Genomic DNA, 24,650 nt, shown 5'->3' with positions numbered 1-24,650 from the left:
TAAGTTTTAGATAAGTTCCCGCGGTCTATTTCATCTTCTGCCAACTATCAAATGGGACAAGCCACACTCAATTTAATGTCTCCAATGTGTGTTCGAAAGGAAATTATTTGCTTCTTTTATCGATCGGATCAAGACCTCTGACAGAATGAAAAATTAGAGGAATTGAAATTGGAAAGAAATAAACACAGTCCAAAATAAAAATTCTTGCACTTGAATCTGTAGATTTATGGGAAGGAACGAATGTTTAATGTAGCCAATATTAAATGCGACAAAAACCATAAACTGAAAGCAAACATCTAATGTCGTTTAATGTGTTTGGATTCTTCGCTCATAAATTCAACCAATAATTTCCACAATTAATGCTCCAGCAATTGTGACATAGTAATCGCTAATTTATGGTCGGGCCTTTTTGGGAGTTTTATCACACCTCGGGTTTATCTCGTCGTAAAATGGCCAAATTTGGGAATTGTGGGGCACGGTTCTTCGGCTCTAGACAAATATGGTGTACAGTAAAACCTCTCAACAACGGACACTGCTGGGGAATCTTTAATTGTCCGTTGTGGAGAGGTATCTCTTAATGGGAGGTATGCAAAATTAATAAGCTTTTTATTCAAAATAACAAAAATACAAAAATTGAGAAATTAAAAGCATTACAAAAAAATATAGAAAAACATTTTTATTCTTCGACACTGTCAAAATTTACGGTTTTTCTCCTGTGTAAGGAAGTTTTTACAACTGTTTGGCATTTCTCAATACGAAACGTCAGATTATTTTTAACAGATTTAAAGCGAGTGTAAGCTTTGTTGAGTCTAATTCGAAGAATAAAATGTTGTATACAACTCGTTTGAGTGTAAATCAGACGCTTTATGCCACCTCGTGGATGATAAATTGATAAACCACTCGTTACACTCGTGGTTTAAAAATCTACTCCGTGAAATAATGCGTCCGATTTACACTCAAACTCGTAGAATAAATAACTATTATTTTTAAAAAAATCGTTAATTTTTGTTTGTTTAAACCAAAAGTGCTTTTGATTATGTTTTTGGAGTTCATTACTTTAATTAACAAGTTTTTCTTGGGGTTATTCTGTATTGTGCAACTCATTAATGTAATCATTGAATCTTATATAAAAGTTCATTTACTCGTAACTCTCATAACTTTGAAATTTTTATAGATAGAATTTTTTAAACATTTTTCCATGTTCCTGGTATAATACCTTACATACCTTACATTTTTATCTGCGGCGCGAGTTCTGGCGCACTCTGTATTAATATTTAATACTCGTATTACAAGTTAGAAATATTGTCAACAGAACGAATTGGTCCATAAGCAAAAAGCCGGTATTTCAAATTACTTGAAGTGATCGTATCTGGTAATCTGGTTGTAAAAGTGTAAGTTTATGTATCTGGAGTTATAAAAATAATATCTCAATTCGTCACCGCGCTCACATTTAATGTTAACATATGATATAGTGGCACTTAAAAGTGTCTTTTTTAATATGTTGGATGGCGTCAGGGGGCCTCCTCTTAAAAGAGTCGCATAAATAAGGCTTACGATTGTGTTTTGTATTAGAGAGCATAATAATTCGCACAGACAAATATTAGTTGTGCAAATATAAAATTAAATCATTGTGTAAGCGCTATTTGTCCAAGAGATTTGAACTTGGTGTTGTTTAATTTGCTCCGGCGCCGTAATAAATTCGTCCAAAACTCGGTTCTAGTCCATTTACTCGCCAATGAAGGATAACACTGATATCCCATGGGGCCACACAAGGTGCTCCATCATACTCGTTACACAGGTAGCCTTACTTGCTTCCAGTTTTCGCTTTTTTGTTCTTCGTGGGCGAGCACTTTCCATATGTCGTGCACCACGAAAAGTGAAGAAACATGAAATACGACTCGATTCCAACAATTCAAATATTTATCCACCAATGTCCCGGCCATTCTGTTGAAACTTTTTACAACTTGGTAAAACAAGTGGCAGCGAGATAACGCATCGTTGGGCAACCAGAAATAACAAATCTTGGAGTTTGTATACGTTATGTCTAAATTCCTCTCAGATTTTTTCGCCGAAACCGTAAAATTTGGTCGAAAATAAACTCCAACACTCGAACCCCTTTGTCGTTTCGCGGTTTTTCAGCGGCGGAAACGCGTAAACACGGATCGATCCATCACCGGGTGACGTGAATGAACTGTATCGAAATCGACATGTGCGTTAAAATGCAAAAAATACAAGTAATCACATGAAGGGGAAATAAATGGGATTGTGATGGGTCGCTGTCAGCGTATCTGATCGGGAATTATTAAGTCTGTCGCGACTTGCCCAGATCTGATTGATAACGAGAGATAAGTTTTGCATCTTAAATTGGATTTTGGTGAGGGAGAGCGAGCCAATAAAAGAAGCATAAAACCGTCATCAAATTGTCTACAGACTGTGTTATTACACGATTTATTCAGGATTTTTTCAAATATGGGTTGCTCGACACGCGATGTTTTCTCAATTAAATGATGCGGCTGTAACACCTGTAATAAGAACTAAATAACGGAATTAGGCTACAATTATGTGCAGTTTGGTCATTACATTCACACTAGATGACAGACTGTTAAACGTGACTGGACAGTGGCTAAGTTTTTCTGTTATATTTATTTTTAAAATACTAACATTACTAACAACCAACTTTTGACGTTATTTTGGGTACAGGTTTGATAGAATTATATGAATTCGACAGCATTATAAAATTGTTTACGAAATCATGATCATACCTACATTTTTGTTAAAAGCGTACATACCTATCTTTATTAGAAGTATCTTGCGAATTATTTGATTAGAAAATTAGAGTATTTTTAAAATTTTTTACATTAATTTATGCTTTTGTATTGTTCTGTTTTTTGCTCTTTGTTTCATGTAAATAACAAATCCTAATTTTGTTGATAAGGTCATTAGTCTTGAGCCGAAATTTGTGTTTTCGTTTTCAGCTTAACATTAATGGAATTAAGTACAATTTGTTAACTGAGATAAGATAGAGTGACAGCGTGGGTAAACATTCATATTAATTGATATACCTCTAGCGACAAGATAAAACAATATTAAAGTAATGTTTCTTTTCTCTTCGAGAACGTGTCAGGAAAAATAATATAGAGCTTGATAATTCCGGGCTTACCGGAAACTGTTTGCCCACTAAATATTTACTTTGCCTTCATAGGAAGTTTTGGTTTCGTGGTTTCAAGCATAAAATCCACCCACCCATCTATCACCCTTGACCTCAAACGGATTCTAATTAACATTACGAAATATGACGAGCCGTCTCCACCGTCCCCTCAAGCTTTTTGAAATTTTTTCAGACCCACCTCGACAATAATTCGGGAAATGCAGTAACAATCGGAGTCTGTAGGTTGAAGTTGAACGACCCGATTCGTATGAATGAAAGTGGCGAATCTATGCCTAGGTTGGGTTTCCGGTGATGGCTTTTGCCGCCAAAATCGATTGAGAGTTTTTAGCCGATGAACCCAACATGACAAGCTTAATGCCACTTGTAATTAATTAACCGAGATCGTGGCTTGGAAAATGCCGACATGCTGTATCATTTTCATATTTATTTGTAATTTTTACCGCCTTGTTTGGTCTAATTAGCATCAAAAGCGAGCCATTTTCGGTATTAATATTCATTGTTGCGTAATGGGCCTTCGGGGCTCATTCTCATGATTGAAAAAGTTATTGGGCAGTTTTTGTGAAATATTTTGACACTTTAAATTAAGAAGTGTTCTGACAGGTTCATAGTTTTGTTGGTTTTTAAAATATATATAATACGTATTGAGGGCATTTAAAGTTATAATTAAATATAATAGATGTTAGTACAATTAAATTTGAAGAATTTAATTTTAGCTGAGGAAAATAGCTAAATTTTTAGACATATTTAACAGTAAGGTTTCGAGCAGCTACTCTAAGCAGCTACTTAACCACTTTTTAGAAAAACAAAAATTTCTCTCACGGACATTTCATGTATTTTTTTCAAATTGAGATATAGGAATGCGAAAAAGGTTATTAGTTTTTTTAAATTTTTGAAAAAATTTGGCCTACTATTTCCCTCACCAAATTTAAGCCAATCAAATCTTTCAAATTTCTGAGATGCATCCAATGAGATTCAAATTACGAAATAATTCAACACGTGTGCAAATTATCGATAATTTGTAGTAATTTTCTATAAAATGAAAAAAGATTGTAGTTTTACGGCGCTTTATTAACAAATAAATTAAAAAGAAGGCTAAAATACTGTCAATTTTGGAGCCGCTCTGAATATCTGATGATGAGTTGACAAAAAAACTATTCATTTCCGGATTTTGCTCAGAAATTGTGCGGAATTGTGATTTTTACTTGATTTTGTTAATTGTTATCGTATTATTTTTAGAAATTATTGCCTTTCCATAGAGCTATATCCATGTGAATTTTGAAATTAAGCACTAAATTTAATGTTTTCAATCTTAGCAAAGAATATAAATATTGAGGGAAATGTTTTTCTTAGTTGTACCTTCCTAATTTAAAACTTTTTTTTTGTCTCTATAAGTTTCAACTAATTAAGAGGAAGCTTCTTATTTCTAAAATATGTAATTTTTTATTTGAAAAATACTAGATTTAGAAAATTCTAAAAATTTTAAAGCACACTCCAAAAGTGATTAGAATTCTTTAACTCATTTGGATTCCTGTCTCATTATCATACCATTGACCTCAATCTTGGTCTAAATCTCCGTTTTTTGCAATTTTCTTGTTGGTAACTCTTCAACAATCAAACCTCTTAGTCATGACGCACATCACATCGTTCGCTCCGTTGCATTAGTGAAAACATTCAAGACCTCCAGGAGGTCTTTAATTTGTTGACATAAAATAAGGCGGGAGCAACGTATTCAATTTTCAGGTCGCTGAACACGTTCTAATTAATGAAAAATCAAAATGGAAGCTTGTGACGTTCGACAAATTAAGTTTCTTTTGAATTCGCCGCTGTTAAAAATTCCATCATTTGTCCATAAAATCATGTTACGATTACATTTATCAAATTAAATATGAACGACTGTCATTCATTCATGGTTTATAGTATTGTTATTATAGAAGGATGGGTTATCAGTTATCACTTTTACTCTCAAGTGATGATTTATTATCTTAAATTTCTTCAGAATCTCAATCCGGTCGTTGTTTCCATTTTTTTTATAATTAATTAAATCAGTTTTATGAATGGATGTGTGGATGCGATTATTGGAAATAATTATAAAAAATTAAATCATGACGATATGAGGACAGATAATTGTTATAAAGTAGCTGGAATTCTTGCGATATCGTCTAATGTGTAGCGAATTAGATGGGCTTGGAATCATTCAGCATGAGTCAAGTTCAATTGAGTCAAACATCTGTAACTAGAATATGTAGAGCAATAAATTTAATCGTCTCTAATATGCCCAATGCCTTTGCAATAAAGTTTCACGTATCTCGTTAACATCCATGGTATTCCACCCGCCCATCCGAATTCATAATTAACTTGGAATTGACGAGTCAATTATAGTTTTCAAAAACAAACCCTCCTCACCCACAATATTTACAATTTTATTTAATTAGTGATTATCTTTGTCCATGGGTGGTACGAATAAATCATAAACCCGTCTCAGCCGACCCAAACATTCCAACAAACTCACAGTAGCTATTAGCATTTGATAAGAGTTATGTATTAGTGTTTCACACCTACTGGGACTATGTCATTGCACCGATGAGTTCAAGATTAAACACAACACATCAAAGACGAAATGACATGTAATTAAATGGTAGCAGCGTTTTAACTCAGCCGCGCAAATAACTTAATAACGCCTTTGCGGGGTTATGTATCATGGGAAATATTTAGAAAAAGCGCTTGAAATTCACGAGGCATTTGAATGGGCCATAAATGTATGTAACCACGTGTGGAATAAACACGTGCTGCGAAAACTTGAAGCGGTACATTCTTGCACACGAGTTTCTTGCGGTAGGCGCCACACGAGGGCCGACGGCCATTCGAACGTCATTTATGATACCATTCTCAATGGTTTACCGGCAATTTTTGCGATACCATCAGCGTTTTCCATTTTGCAACTACAACAAGGTTGTTAAAACCTAAAACATTCAGTTCAGTGCTCAAATAACCATCAAAGCATTCATTTCAGTACCTGTGACAATTCCTTTTTCGGGGTTGGTAGTAGTGTCAATGACCAGTAAATGTCAAATACCCACCTAGTCCCACTTTTAATAATAAGTATATTACTCAATTAATAATTTTTTTGAATTTTGTAACAATTTTTATGCAAATTGAACCATCAATGATCAATCACGTATCAAACTGTAATTATTTGGAAGGATAAGCATGTTCCGTTAGCTCGATTTAGTTTCACAATCCATAATAATCCGTCAAATGTGCCGTCACTTCTAATACTATAAAACTCTTAGGAGATGATTGAATAATTAAAAATTATGTCAGAGAAAACTTGTCAATGATAGATTGAATCAATGTGTAATAGAATTAATAAACATATCAAGTCGGAAAATTGTTTTATTCGATTCCTTACTTACCCATTCCAAGCAATGCACACTATAAAACGTGTAGTCTTAGTAGAAATGCAAATCTAACTATCAATAGAATAAAGAGATACCATTAACTTATGAAGAAACGAATACGTTCGTGGTGAAAATGAGAGTACATAAAGAAACTCGAAAAAAATGTTTTGAATTAAACATGAGGTGGAATAAATTAAAACAATGTGTGAAAGCACGCTACGGTCATAAATCCACCAGTTTTAAAACGGATACAAATCGTTACCCCTTGTAAGGCGAGATAATATCAGAGATCATTAGCAAGGGTGCGCCCAATTAAATCAGGGGACAAGGATGTGAAAGTATAAAATGGAACACTTACCTAATTTATTATAACACTAAATTTAGGTTTACAAAGCTTGGTTACACCTAGAATGGATCTAAAAATCATGATATATTTGGAGCGAGTGTACAAAAAATTCTTTTAAAATTTCATTAAGGGATGGTGCAGCTGGGTATGTTTTAAACATGCAATTATACATCGTGCCTACACCGTATAAATATTTAATCGGGGGATTTACCCCCGATTTCCATAAGCTTTGTCCGTACATGACCTACCAATATAAAATGTCACGAAAATACCAGACACTGGTATTATAAAGAAAAGTGTTTAGGACATGGTTGTATTCCCCGAGGATACAGAGACGTTAGCAATTGCTCTTCTTGCAGCGAGCTGAGCATTCCGCATCAAAGTCAACCGGAATTGCATTAACATAACCAGATAAGTCGCGATCGAAGTGACTGTCTGGAAAAAAAGGGTTCTTTAAATTTCAAATTATGGACCAAGTAGAAATAAATTACAAATTATGGACCAAGTAGAAACAAAAAAAAGACGGACATGTAAAAAATAAATGTAAGTGGGTAATCAATGGGGAATCTAGACCCTTTTTACCAGGGCTTGATCCTTGGTTAAAACATTTAGAGCCAAAATTTTTAAATATTATTAGGGATACATATTTTTAAAACAATTGCATATAAATAAAAATATAAGTAAATATTTTATACCTAATAAAGAATTTCTGAGAAACAAAGACGCATGCATTTTGAATTTTGCATATACAGCTTGTTCTCAAAGTTGAGGCATTCTATTTAATACGAGGTACTATGCATTATTCTTAAGAGTTTTAGCTTAAATCCTCTTAGAAAACTGTCTTTATTAACGAAAACAATTTTTCTAGTTTTCTAAAATTATATCTGCTTTTTTGAGATGAGTGCTTCTAAAAATCCATCTCATTGCTATTGCCAGATTTTCAATAATGTTACTTTTGTTGTTATTTTACTTTACGAACATTTTAAGTACTTTGTCTAATTACTGGATGTACATTAAAAACAATAAATCGAGGGGTAAATGGCACCCCAAATTCGTCTGTACTCCAAATTTTGCTCTCTGTACTTTCTGGATACCGTGCAGCATTCTGATAGGCCCATACAATATCAACATATCTGTAGGCTCGTTAATGATGAGCCATTTAGACTAATTAGATTACAGTTGTTTTGATTAATGTCAATTGATATTTGATTTTTTTGTCAATTCTAATGTTTCAAAAATATCTATGCAAATTTGAACAGGACCGGTTTCAAAAATTTCAAAAAAATCAAGTTATTTTATTTTTGTTACCATAAACATTTGACTAAGATGTTTTGGGCTACACTCTTAAAAACAATGCATACCATCATCACCTGTTAAAAAGAATGCATATATACCTGGTGAAAAGAAAGTGCGTTTATTGTGTGTTTATTAAAAAAACGAATTGATGAATAATAGAGTAGGTACTATTAATTATAAAAATGTGACTTTTCTAAAGAATATAAATTTCGATTTTTTTTTTTTGCTTTTGAGTTCTGAATTTTTTTATTTTTTTTTAAATGGCAACTCACTATAAAACTTTTTTTACAAAGACTATAATTCAAGAATTTCAACTATTTACATTTTATTCAATTTTTATCGAAAAAAAAAACATATAAGTTTTCATTTTGAAAAAAAAATCGCATAACTTAATACGATGAAATTTTTTATAGCACCTTAATTTTTATTAATTATTATTTTCTGAAGACAGATGATTAAAAAAACCGATTGGTCACATACTTTTTGTTCATCTTGTGTGTGTTAATATGTAAATAATTTTTTTCTTAATACCTTTGAGTTTTATTGTATAAAAAGTGTTAAATTTTGAATCCCGACTCAAGCTCCGGCAATTTTCAGAGGCTAGATTTGCCACTGTAGGTAATGAGAAAGTTGTACTTAAAAATATATACGACTATTCAATTCACCTTTCTTTTTAAAAATATTAACCAACAAAGAAGCAGAGATTTACTTTCGTATCCTAACAACAGCAAATTCTAGCGGATATTCCCCGCTCGTGGTAAAATATAACTGGATATTCAACTTTGCTATGACAACGAAATCATGTGTAACGCAAATTTGTTATTTGGTTCATTGAATAGTCTGTTGAATACCATTCGTAGTCAAAGATTGTAGAATATTTTTATTCATGGTCATTACGCTTGCGAAAACCATTCGTGTATGGTAAACGAATGACCATTCATAAAAATATTCGACAATATTTGATTACTCGTGGTATAATAACTGAGTATTTAGCTAATAGCTAAAAACACGTTATCTGAATAAAGAAAATGAAGCTTTTCTCCACAAGTTTCATGAAATATTGTTACTTTAAACTTTTTATTTTTAGGAAGCTTCATTTTTAAAGGATTTTAAATGTATTTACTTGTAAGTCATTTTTGAATAAATAAATTTGAATTATAATTATAATTATAATTCTAGTTTATTTCTTTTTACCTTACCGAAGAAATCAGTTTTCTGTTGACATTCGCGTATCCATTCAAATTCATAACGGGCGGATTCTTGTCAATTGCCGTCAGAAACATATGCACCTCCTCTCTTGTCTTTTGATCCACCGCACTCAAATTAACATTTAACAACCTTTCCCTGAACTCCGGCCCCATCTTCCTAGTGGCATGATGTCCCTCATTGCATATGATATAAAGCAATGTCATGCAATAAAACGCAATCATGAACAAGCCAGCTTCCTTGAAGGAAATTCCCTGGTCCAGGATTTCCGTCACGGAACCATAACTGGCCACAATGGTCGTCAACAAAATCAAGAGACAGTACATGGAGTACATGCCACTGTATGCCTTCCCCAACTGTTGCATCATGTGGGAGAGGTCGACCCAGAGATCTCGATAGGCTCCTAGGATTTTGGCAGGATTACGCGATTCAAGAGCTTTGTTGAGGTTGTTGCACATCCAGACGGCGACGCGGCCTTTGGCCGTGCAGTTGATGAACCAGAGGGAACAGAGACAGTTGAGCATAGCGAGGATGTGGTAATAGCCGAAAGTGTGCCAGAGGAGCATGTCGGCTTGGAGGTAGTACTGGGCTAGCATGATGACGATGCCCACGGCCCAGGAGATCACACAGAGGGAGTAGGTGATGAGGGAGAGGTTGTGGAAGATGATGGGCGTTCCGGTCACTTGATAGTACTTGAGCTAGAAATAAAGTTTTTTTGAAATTTGGAGCAAACTTCAAGTGTTGACCAATCTGTATGTTTCATTTCCTCATAATACTCGCGGTACTTTATTTACCTACATACTTACACAAAATCAAACAAGCAAATTTGATCTACGTATTAACATAGAAAAAGCAAATTTTTGATAATTTTTATGAACTGCCAAATAGCTAAGGCTCTTGACCAGATGTGCTCGAAATCTGAAAACATTTTTTTAAATAAATTACACTAGCCAACAAGCATTTTGTGACTGAGAAGAAAACAGTTATTTTTTGTTCAATTCTATGTGCTAAACTCAAAAATGATAAAGAAAATTCTATAGCACGTCAGATTTTAAAGTTAGGCATTTTGGATATCATATGTAAGTAAATATGTTAGACAAAATCGCCGAAAAACGAAACACTTAAATTCATTTTCTCCATTCTCATTTCAATTTTTTTCCCCCAAATTTGGGTGCCGTTAGTGACGAACAAGGAAAAGGTTCCACCAGGATATATTGACGATGGAAAAGAAGTACCAAGGGAGATGGGATCCAGCTATGATGGGGGATGCTGGTTCCTGATAAGAGAAGTTAAAATACTCTACAAAAGAAAGTCAGCTTTTGCAAAAAACTCATCTACAACAGATTTAGGTTAGAATTTCTTTCGTCGTCTATTTAATTAATTTCTATTTGAAATGAACAATTTTTACGATAAAATTTGAGAAAACTATTTTCCTGTAACTTAAAATCTGTACGTGATGGAGAATTTTTCTTATCAAATTCGTAATTAGGGATGTTAATGTACCCTGATACTCGTGTCAATAGATCAATCACATTAAAAAAATTAAATTTGTTGGGTAGTATTATTTATTCTTTAAGTGTTATTATGTTAAATTTACTAATTATACAGGATGCGCCAGAACTCGCGCCCCAGAGAGAAATGCCATATAAAGTAAGATACCAGGAACATGAAAAAAATCTTAAAAAAAAATTATCTATAAAAATTTTGAACTTATGAGAGTTTAAATTTTGCACTTTGATTCTATTTATTTCTATTGAAAAAATAATTTTACAAGTTTTTTTTTTCTACAGGCTATACGAAGAGAAAACAAGTAAGCTAAATCCTTAATTGTAACTTTGTTTTATGTTATTTGTGGCTTTTATTGGCAAAATTTTTGGACATATACAAGATCATCAGTATCATTAAATAAACATAAAAAAATGTCTTATGTCAAAAAATAAATGACAAAATTTTTTGACAGATAGAATTTTTTAAACACTTTTTCTATGTTCCTGGTATCTTATCTTACTTGAAATTTTTCTCTGTGGCGCAAGTTCTGGAGCAGTAGCACATATACAGGGCATACTTTTGGAGTTTTTATAAGCTTTTGATTATCATAAATTGTTACTTTTAGGTGTTTTCCGGGAAATTGTAGAAAAATTTAGCATGTTATTTATTTGGATTATAATTTAAGGTAAACTCTGCTTGTAATAATATAAAACAGTCAGACACATAAAAGTGGAATAAACAAAAATAAAATAACATTTTATAACTTTCTCAAGCTTCCTATAGACGTGTTAAATTATATCAACGAAGCCACTTAATTTTCCATAATTTATTGTTTATTTTTTTTAAATAAATTATGCTAAATTATGGTTGTTTAAAGCTGTTTCAACACAGCCGCTAACACAGCTTGTGTCATTTATCAGCGACAAAACCTGAAAACATCTTCATCCATTAACACCAATCACCATATCCTAACCCAATCTAAAAACCCTCCTTTACGATAATGTCCCGTTGTAAAGTGACACAAACTAGACATAAAACGGATCTAACAAACAACTATACCACTTGATAGAACTTTAACGACTCCAGCACACAATTACCTGAAACCTAGTCCACATATTTTTAAATTTTGCGACTTCCGTGCCGTTAGTCCAAGCCGCGACTGGTAATAGAAAATGCGGGATTAAAATACTCAAAAAAATTATGCCGTAAATGTATTCATCGAATCTCTTGCCCGGGCGGAGGATTAGGTATAATCTCTCCTTGAAGACCATAGTGACGAAAATCGTTTCAGCGGCGAAGATGCAGTAGGCATAAATCGAGGTTGACGATAACCATCTAAAAAAAAATAATAAATACCTAAATCCAATTTTAAATCACGTTTTACCTGAAAGTCGTTTTGCCTTTCCCCGACCGCTCGATGGGCATAACACCCATAATCTGGAATAGTACCAAGAGACTCTTCGTTGTTTCGTAAAAATTGTCATAGCGGTCTAATAACTCCGGGTCTGGTCCTTCGTTTGGATTTGCAGTCGACGACGAACTGGCCACTTGCACGATTTTTCCTCTACGAATTGCATCGTCTGGACGCAGATGGGTGTTGGACCCATGGTCATTTCTCATGGTTGTTCCTGCACTGAAAGAATCCAGAACAATAATTCACGTTGCGTGCCGCAAGCCATTATCGAGGTGTTGCTTTAAAAATCTTTTAATTATTTATACACACTTCGATCAATCAATTGAATTAAATTAAATTTGTTTTTCAGGGCGGCGGCAACCCTTCTCCTCTTTGACCTAGGGATGATGTACGACTCCAAAGCCAAGCCATATCCACTTCAAGTGAGTTTGTGTGAACATCTTTATAGACACCCACATGATCTGATAAATTGTTTCTTATCGGATTACATGGAAAGACGATTTGTTCTTTCTTTTGTCGTGTTAGTTGAGGCTCAATCATCGGATGACAAAACCAGTGGCGTAACGCGGGGGCGGGACACGATTATTCCCACATGGGTGTCTTAAAAACGGTTACGATGAGTTATTGCACGTCGGGAAAAATTGGTTGGTAATTTAAAACGGCCATAAATTGTTGAATTTTTATTAATAAATTGCTCGGGGGACGTTGTTTGCACAGGATTTGCATGCGATGCCGAAATAGCGATAATTACACGAAATTTTTATAATTGGTAGTACAGAAACTGATTCTTGAGAAATATTTGCAAATAAAAACATCTAGCATTCAAATTTTAATCAGGACAGTGTATTTAAGAATTTTCATAATTAAGATAATTTTTGATGTACGAGTATGTAACTTGTTTGGTGCAGAAATATATTTTTCGTGAAACTTGACAGTGAGTTAGTAGTTCACACTTAGATTTTAAAACTATTGAAATAATATGCATCTTTATATTAAAAGCAAAGTGAACAAAGCTACTTTTTCAAACTTCTAACTCTTTTTTTTCACAAGTTTATTATGGTCGCAAATGTTTTTTGATTTGTCAAGTGCTGTAAATCAGAACAGTGATTTTTACTGGAAAAATTATTGTATTTTAAACTTATGTTTGTAAACTATTAAACTATTAGAAATGAACATTAAAAATATAGTGTCTTCTGCTGGTGAATTTGCAATTTTAAAGACATTTGGCATTATTTAAAATATTTTGTATATAACATAGATCTTAATAGTTATATTATACACTAGCACATTAATAACGTTTAGTAAAATAATCATTTCTTAGCTACATTTGTGATTTTTATTCCTTAAGATGCCATCTACCGGTTCCATTACCTTATAAATACGTTTTATCAAAGTTTCTCCAAAAAATGTTGTATTGCATAATAGTACTAAGCAATTTTTTAAATTGTATACTGTTCTATTGCTTACAAAAATTAATTTTGTATAGTAAAGCCGCCAAAGTCGAGATTAAATTAATTCAAATTATTTGGTCCAAATTGATATTAATTCACTGCTAATGTCAAAATTTGTTGTAATTTTCTCAGTATGGCAGTTAAACGATTTTAAAAAGGTCGATAAATCTTGATAACGACAATAGACCATTTTACGAGAGTTTTTGTTCAGATTTAGATGATCGGCAACGATAAGACACTTAATGTAGCCGAGGTGCGAGAATTGAGAATAAATGATGAGCTGTTATAAACACAGTTATAATATATTTAATGGAGAATACTAAATTACACTGGAGAGGCTCTCGCTATTGTATTAAATTAGTAATTGGTTTGGTCCTTTTGTACAACTCATTAACTTGGCAGGATTTGAATGAAAATGAAGAATAGTTTAGCAGTTAAAAAATAAAAAAGATACTACAATTATAATTTTAAAAAAATTGAGCTAAATCGGGAATGAAAATCAAAGACTATTATTATTGTTGTCTTGTAACAGCTTCACTCGCAATAATAAAGCAATTTCATGCAAGAATTGCAGAGATGAGATGACAAGCAGTCTCATTTCTTGGAATTTTGTAAAAATTCAATGAGTTGATTTTGCTTACTTTGTACTATTATCGCCACCATAGTAATAAATACACAAAGCACAAAAGGCTGTAAAAAATTAAATTGCTACTGTTATCGTTTAAGTGCAGAAAAACGACATAGTTTCCTGATATTTATTAAATTTTTTATAAATTGCATCAATAAAACGCCCTCTTGCGAAATTCTAATAGTGTGAGATTAGGGATCTGAGATCTGATAAATCGATTCTTCGAGTCAAACAGGCACTTGCAGATACTTCAGAGATATTGTGAGTCCTTAAAATGTAAATAACGGCCCATTTGGATCGCTTTATTTGTTTAGAAATTCGTTCTAATTAACATCTAACAGCTCGGAATAGGAATTGTTTCGTAACATCAAAGCGAATTAAATGGAGAAAATAATTAATTAGAGAAAGATTTTCGAGGAGGGAGATTGTTCGAATTCTGGGGAGGTCAATCAAGATTTTTAATCGGAGAGGATCTAAAACAGATACGATAAGGACATTTTATAGATAACAAAAATGAAGAAGAGTTACCACTTTTTTGTATATTATATTTTTGTTAATTTTTTCCATTTTCTTGCAAAAATTTAAAAATATGATTTCAAAAATATAATGAGCATTATTTTTTATTACATACTTTACAAATTACGTTTCCAGTTACTTCTTCAATTCTTAAAACCGAAGTTAACCTTTTATACTTTTTTTTCTCTTTTGTGTTTCTATTAATTATCCGTCGAATCAATTTAAAGGCAAATCAAGCTTCTGACATATCAGATGAGAATCACACTGACAATACCTCCGTGGCGTTTATTGGCCTCCATGTCCACCACAGGAGCTCGCGCCATCCAAGTAAACATTTCTCTCCTCATGTCGCGTCAAAATCTATTTTTTCCTAACACAAAGCCTCGCCATTGTCACAGATAGAGGCGTCCTATTCCACTTAAATTATGCCGTAATGCAACTATCCATCTTGATCCATACAAAGCGCACCGCAATTGAGTTGTGCATTGTACATTCGTTAGGCATAAATAATGGCAGCTTTGTGCATTGCTTTTTGCTATTCATCAAACGTTCGCCTAACATCCGAAGAGACAAACTTTAAAATTCTTTTCTAAACTTAGCTTTCTTTTGTTTGAAGAAATGAGTTGTTAATTTGGACGATTTCAAGGTGCACCACATGTTCCGCGACCGTCTGCTGAAGAAAACGCCGAAGACGGTGGGAGTATGGTCAGCATGGGGGCCGTGGACGACGTGTTCGAGAAGCTGTGGGGGTGGCGTCACGCAACAGACGAGACATTGTATCAACCGACCTGCTGATACGAGGTAAGACTTTGTTTCGTTGATTTATTACATCATTTGCTCTTATCAATGATGGATCAGAAAAATCATTCATCGCATCGATTTGCTCGGTTGGATATTCTCTGATTGATTAATTTCATGTTGAAATATCAGATATGATTTCATTTTCCAAGTAATATGATACCGCAGTGAAAGAAGTTTACTCTTTTATGAAACGACCAATATATCTTTATATCCTAAAACGAATAAGACGGAGACTCCTCTCTTGAGGAAAAGAACTACGACAAAAGGAAACTTTCACGAAAATACGTTACTAAATCAAAAGTTACTTGTATTGAACTGTGGTGAAGTTTGCGAATGACCGAGTAAATGTTTATTGCAGCCCAAGGAAATTAAAACGATAACAATATTCATTTAAGTTGTGAGAAATTGATCAAAGCTGTAAAACGATTGAGGTTTGGCCGTTTACAAAGACAATATTTATTCTGTAGTGTACTACACAGACATGGACGCCCGCAGATATTTTTGACAGGAGGGGCAACATAAGGAAATACACTTTTTTTCTTAAGACAATAGTTTATTTAAAAAATAGCAACTTCTATAATTCCAGAGGGGCAAGGGCCTCCCTCTACTCGCCCATATTTGTGATACTCGCCACTGCGTGGCTCGTGTCACAATCTACTCATATCATAATGAGAGTGTTTGTAACACTTGTTTTTTAATATACTATTGTAAACCTACATTAGATGTGTAAAAAACAGACACAATAAACAGTGATAAACAATTAGTGAATACCATCACATAAGACATGGGAAGAGGTTTTCTCCATAAACCGCATAAACTGAGTCTTTTAAAATGAAATAAAAGTTTTAGATTTAAGCTTCTGCCTTAGGATCAAATAAATCAGGCAAACTTCATATTTCTTCATGGGTCATATTTAAACCCAATCGTGGGTTTAAACGTCTCAAAGTTTCCCAACACCGCTACTGTAAATAATCCAATATCAAAAAACACGTTTTCTCTGATTAATGCAAGGGACAAAGCAGCCGTAAACATGTTATTATAATATGTTTGAGTGGGCATTTGTAACTAGGTTAAAACCCAGTATTTAACCATGACTTTTTTAGGAATAGCGGAACTCATTCTTCAGTTTAATTCCGACAGATTATTAAATCAAATTGTTGCCCTAATTAATTAAAATGCTTCAAATATGTATCGAGTCAGGTCCTGATCGATACCTCTACAACCTGTCATTTCAAAGATGACGTCCCGACCTCGTTCCGTGCTAATACATATTTAGTTGTTTATTCTGGGGTTATAAATGTCCACAACTGGTAATTGAAAATGCCTCCAAGCTTTTTTATAACCAATGAGGAAATTATATGTCTAGGAGAAAAAGCTTTTTTTTCGTTTAATTAAAAGACAAGAGTTTGGTGCCACTTCGTAATGGCCGAGTGTGTCAAGACCGGAAAATCCGATCCAATAAGAAATAGTGCTAGTATCATCTCGTGACAGAATTATGTATTCAAGTGGTTAGTCATGGTTGTAAACTTTCAACCAACATGCATATTCTCACTTTGCCAGTAATGTAAACAAAAGTATTAGAATGTTGCCAGAATACGACATGAGTTGGATATTTTACACTGAAATAATAATCGGATTGAAAAATGCCAAATGAAACCAAGAAAATGTCACCTCTGGCGTGAAATTTAAACCGGCACAAAGATCTTTAAATGCAATGATAAAAAAACTCTGCCTTTGTGCCATTAGAGCACTTACAAATGATCTCCTCTGTATTGAAACCAGAATAAATTCCCAATTTTCCGCGCAGTTGATCGCAGTAATTCGACAATCAGATGGTCGGCCGCGCTTATATTTCGTCGTCATTTTATTGCATTGTTGCACGAGTAAGGTATCTTTCACGTCAACACAAGAATTAATTTTTAAACTTTGACCATCTTTTATGACGCTTATCAAACTCCGGGGAAATCCCGGGGACCTGTCTTAGTTGCCAGGCGCGTAAAAAGTTCGAATTTAAGACGTAACTTTTCAAAGTATAAAATAAAAAAGGAGAAAATAAAGTGGACTAAACACCTAAACTTAATATAGAATCGCGAAAAATAATTTTTGCAAAATTTGAGTTAGTCATCAGTAGCAGAGACACTTGTCAAAGACGGTAGCTCAGTAAATCAAGTATAAAGACTCGAATTTAGTATCTTAACTAATCAATATAGGTAAAGATAGTAGGGACAACGGACTGTTATGTATAACTAAAATTCGGTTTGTATTTTGTTTATAATTTTTTGATTTTGATTCTTAAGGCGTTCTCTGTTGGATTCTCGTTACAAACTAGGCTCAATATTTAGCAAGTTGCAAAAATTTCCGGGTGTTTATCGTGCGAATACTTCCATGTGTTTATCAGTCGAAAATGGGTTGTTTGTATCGCTGAGGAGTTAATTTGCCACACGCACAAATTAATTTATGTGACACATAATTATCATTTCATGCTGAATCTGTCTTGTTAATAAGCGGCGATAATTTATTAAATTAAATTTATGTAGTCGCAATAAAATTCAAATTAATTGTAAGACACGAATTATGACGGTAATAGAAATATAATCAGTGCTAGTTTATTCACGTCGAGACTTTATTAGACGTTTGTACAAAAGCGAGTCGTGATTTTACTTTAGCAGTGGTCATTCCGGTTAATTACTCCGTGTTGTAAAATGATAAAGGGCTGCCTTTTAACTGTTTACTTACGTTTCTTTCTGCTGTCAGCTTCAATTATACGCGAGGAAAATATACGCTCTAGGATCCCAAACAAGTGTTTGTGTGTTTAATGAAGTGGCGCCTCGCCCCTGGAGTATCGAATAACTCATATGCTAATGCGTGACGGTGCCACCATTTCAAAAATAATTCGTATATTTTTAGAAATCTTATATTAATAAGCATTTTTCTGCAATTGAAAATCAATAACCATGTTACAAGTTTTGTTTCATTTATTTGAGTTTTGTGTAAATATTAACTTTTTTTTCTTATTTTTTTGAGTTAATTGACTAAAAGTAGGTATCTGCCAAGTTTTAAGTATTTTTACAAATCATTGTTTCTATGTCAAAAAAATCTTAGCTGGGCCACCCTGTTTTTTTCACTTTGTCTTATTTACCAACAAATTAAATTCTGATGTTATGTGATTTATTCCCATTTACGAAATATCTCGTGGCCACCTGTTTGTAAAAATATTGGAACCGCCTTTTGGTGTCTTCTTTGCATTATCAGCATAATCGGGCGTGCAGAATAGAGGAAATGACGTTATCTCACGCCCTGACCACTTCACTGCTCCGGAACAATGAGGCATTAAATCAGGATCGTTGTCAAATGCCATACCACTTGCACGATGTCATCTCTTATTATTTTGCTATGATTTTGTGGAGAAATTAATTGGAGCCGGAGGTTCCCATCGTGGTCTTTTTGTAACCGAAGGCGAGACCTCTTGTACATGATTATACTGAGATGTTTGACGATAAATCACATCCCTGATCTATTATTATAGCGCGTTTACACATAATTACCGCGGTCGACGTGTTCCACCCGACGAGTAAATTTGATAAACCTAATTTATTAGGAGTATTAGATTTTACCCGTCCTGTGATAAAATTACTTCCATATATTTGCTTTCAGTTTCTCCAGAGTTCCGAGTAGGGAGAGTAACACAAAACCCCCACCAGGTGCTGAAATGCACCAATTGGCCAATTTGTGGGGGCACAAATGCGCAGGCAATCTTTTAAGAAAGGGGCAAAATTCACCTTTCTTGCACCCAACTCAAAAATTGTGTTTCGAACAAATAATAATTAATGGAAACTGTGTCAGTAGATTAAAATTTTATTGCTATTTTGATTGTTTCAATTTCATTTCCTTGACATACATGTTTATTTCAGGACCGGATTTAATTCTAATTATTTTCAGATTTGTTCGAGGACAAAGACGGAGAAGACAAGCAAATGGTTGCGTGGGTTTGTATAAGAGGATTCATCTTTGCAATACACAGGTGAATATATTGTGATTCTAATTACTTACTGCGTGCTTGGCTTGTGGTCCCGCTCTGTTTTAAGTTATTTAGTTGTATACGAGATAATTTTGTATTGTTTCAAGCAGAATTGTCCGTCGGGAAGGGACTTTCGGTACGAACAATGTGCCGCATTCAACCACAGGCTGTTCAAGGGGAAAATGTACGTTTGGGAACCTTTCCTCAATGGTAAGATTAATAAGCAAAAGGACAAAGGCTAAAAGAATAAAAAAAAACAAAAAAACGCGAACTCAAGCGCTCAAAATTTGAAATACTCCTAGGTTTTTAAAACAGATCTATTACTTAATCTAGTACATATGCAACCAATTATACGCTTAGAGTTCAAATGTAATTAACTGGTTGCTTATTTCTGTTTCATGTTGCATGAAATTAAATAGAGCTAGTTTTAGTGAGTTTTAATGGTTGCGTTGTTTCATATGATGTTTCATTTAAATCATTTATTCTTCAAAACTTGTTTTGATTTATTATAATTTCCTATAAAATAATCACAGACTTCTTTTTCATGACGTAATTTTAGTATTTTAAAATTTTTATGAATCTACATTGTTTGTAATTATTATTTTGTAATTATAATTTGTTTACTTATTTATTCGGAAATAAAGTTATTTCATTTTACGGAAATAAATATCAGGTCAAGATGACCTATCCAGGGACTAGTTTTGTTTAAAAAATAATGCTATCTGAAATTTAATTGATTCAATTTATTTTTGGGGTTTCTTTGATTTATATTTACGACTAATTTAATTAACTATTGGTTAAAGGTCACCACACATCTGTTTTCTGAAATAAATTTAATTCATTTTATTAAAAGAAATCAATTTTTATCTTCTGCCAATTTATAAGAATAATGTTTGTTCGTGTGATCAATGAATGGTATAATTTATAAAAATCAGACATTAATGACTGCTGGATATTATACATCCATATGATAAATTAGAAAACTGAAAAAATTGGATAGTCGCCATTAAAACAATTTATTGCAACATTTTTTATGAATTTTCCAGCACCTGACGAATGCGCGCTCAATTGTCGAGCTTCCGGTTTGAATTTTTACGCCACCCTCAACAAAACCGTCATCGACGGCACTTCCTGCAGCCGCCCTTTAACTTCTTACGGCCGCCCTGCTCCCAAAGGCACTCGTGGTGTCTGTATCGACGGATCTTGCAAGGTTAGTAAATACCATTTATTGATTTATAGTCATGTTGATTGACAGTTTACTCAAACCATTATTATTATTTATTTAGGTACGGTTCCGCGTTGTATTTATCTCGTTTTATTTATTTAAAAAATAGTCGAGGTATTAATAATTATCAGAGAACTGGATTGAATTTTAACGAGGTGGTAGTTGTAGGTCGCGGTTATCGTCCTAACCGCCGGTCATAGATGCGAAGATTGCAAGAAACAATACCAAGTGGCTAACGTTATCATCGCTTTTTATCAAAGTGCGCTCGTTTATATCATATGCGGGATTATAATTCCAGATTCCGGTCGAATGCAAGTGTTACACCTCGTTAAATGCGTCGAGAGTTGTTTTCTTCGGTTTGGATCTCAAATTGAATTCGGACGGTTATCGGATGCGGTTAAAAATGGCGACGGATAAGGGTAGACGACGCGAATCGTAAATTAGCCCCCGCTAAGATAAGTCACTTGTAGGTTGGTCAGGGGCCATAGATTTGCGTGGCTGGATATCCTTAAGCGGCAGAATTATTTCCTGAGAGAACTTTTTTTTTTTAACTAAAATAAAACTCAAACACGAATAATCAATAAAAAAAACATTATGATGGGAAGTGGCTCTAAATGATGAAAATTCTTTAAATTACCTAAACAAAATACCGTTTTGGGTACGATAATTATTGTTGCTTATAATACTTTTGACAAATTTGTAAACACTTTTTTTTCCTAAAAAACGATTATTTATTTTATGGTAAAATTATTAGACACACTTTTTGTATTTATTTCCTTTCTTCTTGTTTCTTTTTTGCTCAAACGACACCACAAATGTCCCTTATTTAACGTATTCGTCGCATTGTTAAAACTTTAGTTTTATTTTTATTTTTCCATTTCAGATTGTGGTTTCATGCAGCGCCATGTCGCTGTAAGAAACATTTTGCAAGTAAAATGCGGCCACAATAATCGTGCCTCTCATAAAAATTCTTATTTATGATTTATTAGTAAGTTGATAGAAGCACAACATTAATTATAGATGACAAATGCAAAGTATTTAATTAAAATCTCATTTTTTAGTTAAGATATGTAAATTCGTTCCAGGAATTTCCTTTCTAAATCTGCGTGTTATATTTTCCTTAATCACATAATTACAAGTGGTATCATGAAAAATTACATAATTAGACGTGTTTCAGATGCTGAAAGAGCACCCGGAATTGGCTTGCATCGAAATTGCCTGAATTAAATGAGGATTTATGAGCATGCCGAAATCGGACCCAAAATTCCTCGTGTGACTTGTGTTTCGGGTATTTATCGACAGATTAGGAACAGTAGAACTAGAGCTTAGTTCTAAGAGGATTTACTTCCGATTTCTAATCCCGCTTTAGCTTGACACACGAGTCCGAATCAACTCCAGGGGTTAAAATATTTATGAAGATAATTGCGCTCATATTATATTCCCCCGGATAATAACAGTTAACTGCGTTACAATTAGACCAATTTATTTCAAGTGCTAATAGGAGCTGTCACATAAATCTCATTGAAATTGAAAAAAAGATATAATACCAAGCAATTTGCTAAGACTAATTGCCACAATCTCGAGCCGCCTTCCGTCCATTCTTACCTCCGGAACATCACACATCGTGACCATTAAATGCACTTTACGTCCCATCAAACACCTATTTTACCTTGTTTACAACGCGATGGTCAAAATAAAACCGTCTTCCAGCGAAAACGGCCGCATTTTCCTTGATTTTTTCGGCGTAAACAGGAGTTTAGTGGCTGCGAAATCATCAAAAAGATATGAAAATTTTACATTTTCAATAAACAAGAAATTTTGACTGTTTTCAAAGCACTAAACACCTAATCACTTCTAAGAAAAAAACGTGGAAAACAAATTCAGGCATTTTTAGAAAATATAGAATTCATATTTTATACCTACATTATAAAAAATTATGTACGTTATTTGGATTTGTAATTTTGTTTTGCTTCCCCATCGTTGAAATTTTTTCGCCATGCTGCAATATTTTTAAAAATACCGCTCTCCAAAACCGCAAATCCGCATTGTGTCATTTATTTATAACTTCTCCCTGAATTCGGAAAGTCGATAAACCTCCTTTGCCATTTGTATTTGATTCGCATGTTATGACAGATCTCCTATTCATCTCCCAGTTATTAATACTGACCTGTCAAGTCCTCGCAATCCCTTTGAAGTCGAACACCAGCGCTGATAATTGAAACGTCTTCTGTTCAATCACAAATTCAAACTTCCTGATGACATTTTTTGACACAACTTATCATTTTCCTTGCGTCTAATTAAACTACCATCAATGATAAAATTGTCCGAGGATAAAGACGGATATTAACATAAAGAGTCTCTTATTACGAACCTGTCTTTCAGGGACCGCCCCGATGCACGCAAATAAGTTGAATTAGAATAGTTTTCTCTATTTTGATACAATGTAGGTTTTAATGGAAATGCACTCAAGCCAAGCATGTGCAAACAAGAAATTAACATAATTACCACTTAGACATGCAGTGTCAAGTAGTTCGTTAAGATGCACCTCTAATTAGGCGTTTAGTGAATTTCGAGTACAGCAAACCCAATCTTGCCCCGAGATAAAAATCGAACAAGAAGGCCCTAATGGCTTCATCGATAAATTTATATTACAGGCGATTACATGATGAAGCAATCGCTTCTATTATCTTGATCTTTTCCCAAATTACTAAATTGTGTCTATTAAGGCACTCAAACGTTTTGTTAAATTGTCACAACTCTACCATCGGCAATGTCAATTACAAATTGATTCGTCTCACGGGGCGAGAGATTTCACACGTAGCAGAGACTTTAATCCGGATTATAACCACTCTATTAATAAAGCAAACTCCAAAGAAGTGATTTTTTCTTGAATAATAAGGAATAACTCACAATGAGTTAGCCGTAATAGGATAGGAAAATATTGTGGCGCCAGTAAACAGGATTTGAAGTTGTGTGGTCGTTGCAAGGTGAAGATACAAATCGGCCAATTAGAGACAGAAAAGAGCTCTCTAAATCGACCACAAGTGAAATTTTCGCACAACGGACGTCGTAAAATCATTTGATTAACAATTGTAAACCTCTTCACCAGACTAAACATTTTCACTGTCCTCGGTTTACCCAACGTAAAAAATAATATTAGTGCATTACCTCGCTCATAAATGACACGCGTCGGCTAAAAATACAACACTTCTTCCTATTATGTCTCTATTAAATATTTGCAAGAAATACAGGGTGCGCCATGTAAGGTAAGATACCAGGAACATGAAAAAAATGTTTAAAAAAATTCTATCTGTCAAAAAATTTTGACATATATTTTTTGACATTTGACATTTTTTTATATCTATTGAATGATACTGATGATCTTGTATATGTTTTTTTTTTTACAATTATTTAGTAAAGGGACAAAAATTTTGCCAATAAAAGCCACAAATAACATTGAACAGAGTTACAATTTAGGATACAGCTTCCTTGTTTCCTCTTTTAATAGCCTATAGCAAAAAAACTTGGAAAATTATTTTTCCAACAGAAATAAATAGAGTCAAAGTGCAAACTTTAAACCCTCTAACTTCGAAATTTTTATAGATAATTTTTTTTTTACATTTTTTCCATGTTCCTGGTATCTTACCTTATATGGCATTTTTCTCTGGGGCGCGAGTTCTGGCGCACCCTGTAT

At 33.7% G+C, this 24,650-nt stretch overlaps 2 protein-coding genes across 2 annotated transcripts in view; one reads left to right on the top strand and one right to left on the bottom strand.

Annotated features, from left to right (window-relative positions):
* LOC123010930 (thrombospondin type-1 domain-containing protein 4) overlaps positions 1 to 24,650 on the top strand; it is a 45,876-nt gene that overhangs the window by 5,776 nt on the left and 15,450 nt on the right. The window contains exons 2-6 of the mRNA XM_044408122.1: positions 12,667 to 12,739; positions 15,559 to 15,713; positions 19,653 to 19,734; positions 19,842 to 19,941; positions 20,778 to 20,941. Coding sequence (XP_044264057.1) covers positions 12,667 to 12,739; positions 15,559 to 15,713; positions 19,653 to 19,734; positions 19,842 to 19,941; positions 20,778 to 20,941 — 574 coding nt within the window. The remainder of the gene's footprint in view (positions 1 to 12,666; positions 12,740 to 15,558; positions 15,714 to 19,652; positions 19,735 to 19,841; positions 19,942 to 20,777; positions 20,942 to 24,650) is intronic.
* On the bottom strand, positions 7,214 to 12,523 carry LOC123010939 (gustatory and odorant receptor 22-like). The gene is made up of 4 exons (XM_044408141.1): positions 12,288 to 12,523; positions 12,001 to 12,238; positions 9,409 to 10,113; positions 7,214 to 7,348 (listed from the first exon to the last, which is right to left on the bottom strand). Exons 1-4 carry the CDS (start codon positions 12,521 to 12,523, stop codon positions 7,214 to 7,216), a joined length of 1,314 nt encoding a protein of 437 aa, XP_044264076.1.

The sequence above is a fragment of the Tribolium madens genome, unplaced genomic scaffold, assembly GCF_015345945.1.
Source record: "Tribolium madens isolate multiple individuals breed KSU strain unplaced genomic scaffold, Tmad_KSU_1.1 Scaffold_91;HRSCAF=231;Tcas5.2_LG7, whole genome shotgun sequence".
NCBI classification, from domain to species: Eukaryota; Metazoa; Arthropoda; class Insecta; order Coleoptera; family Tenebrionidae; genus Tribolium; species Tribolium madens.
Note: the sequence above shows the minus strand (reverse complement) of the source record. Positions and strands in the feature narration are given on the sequence as shown.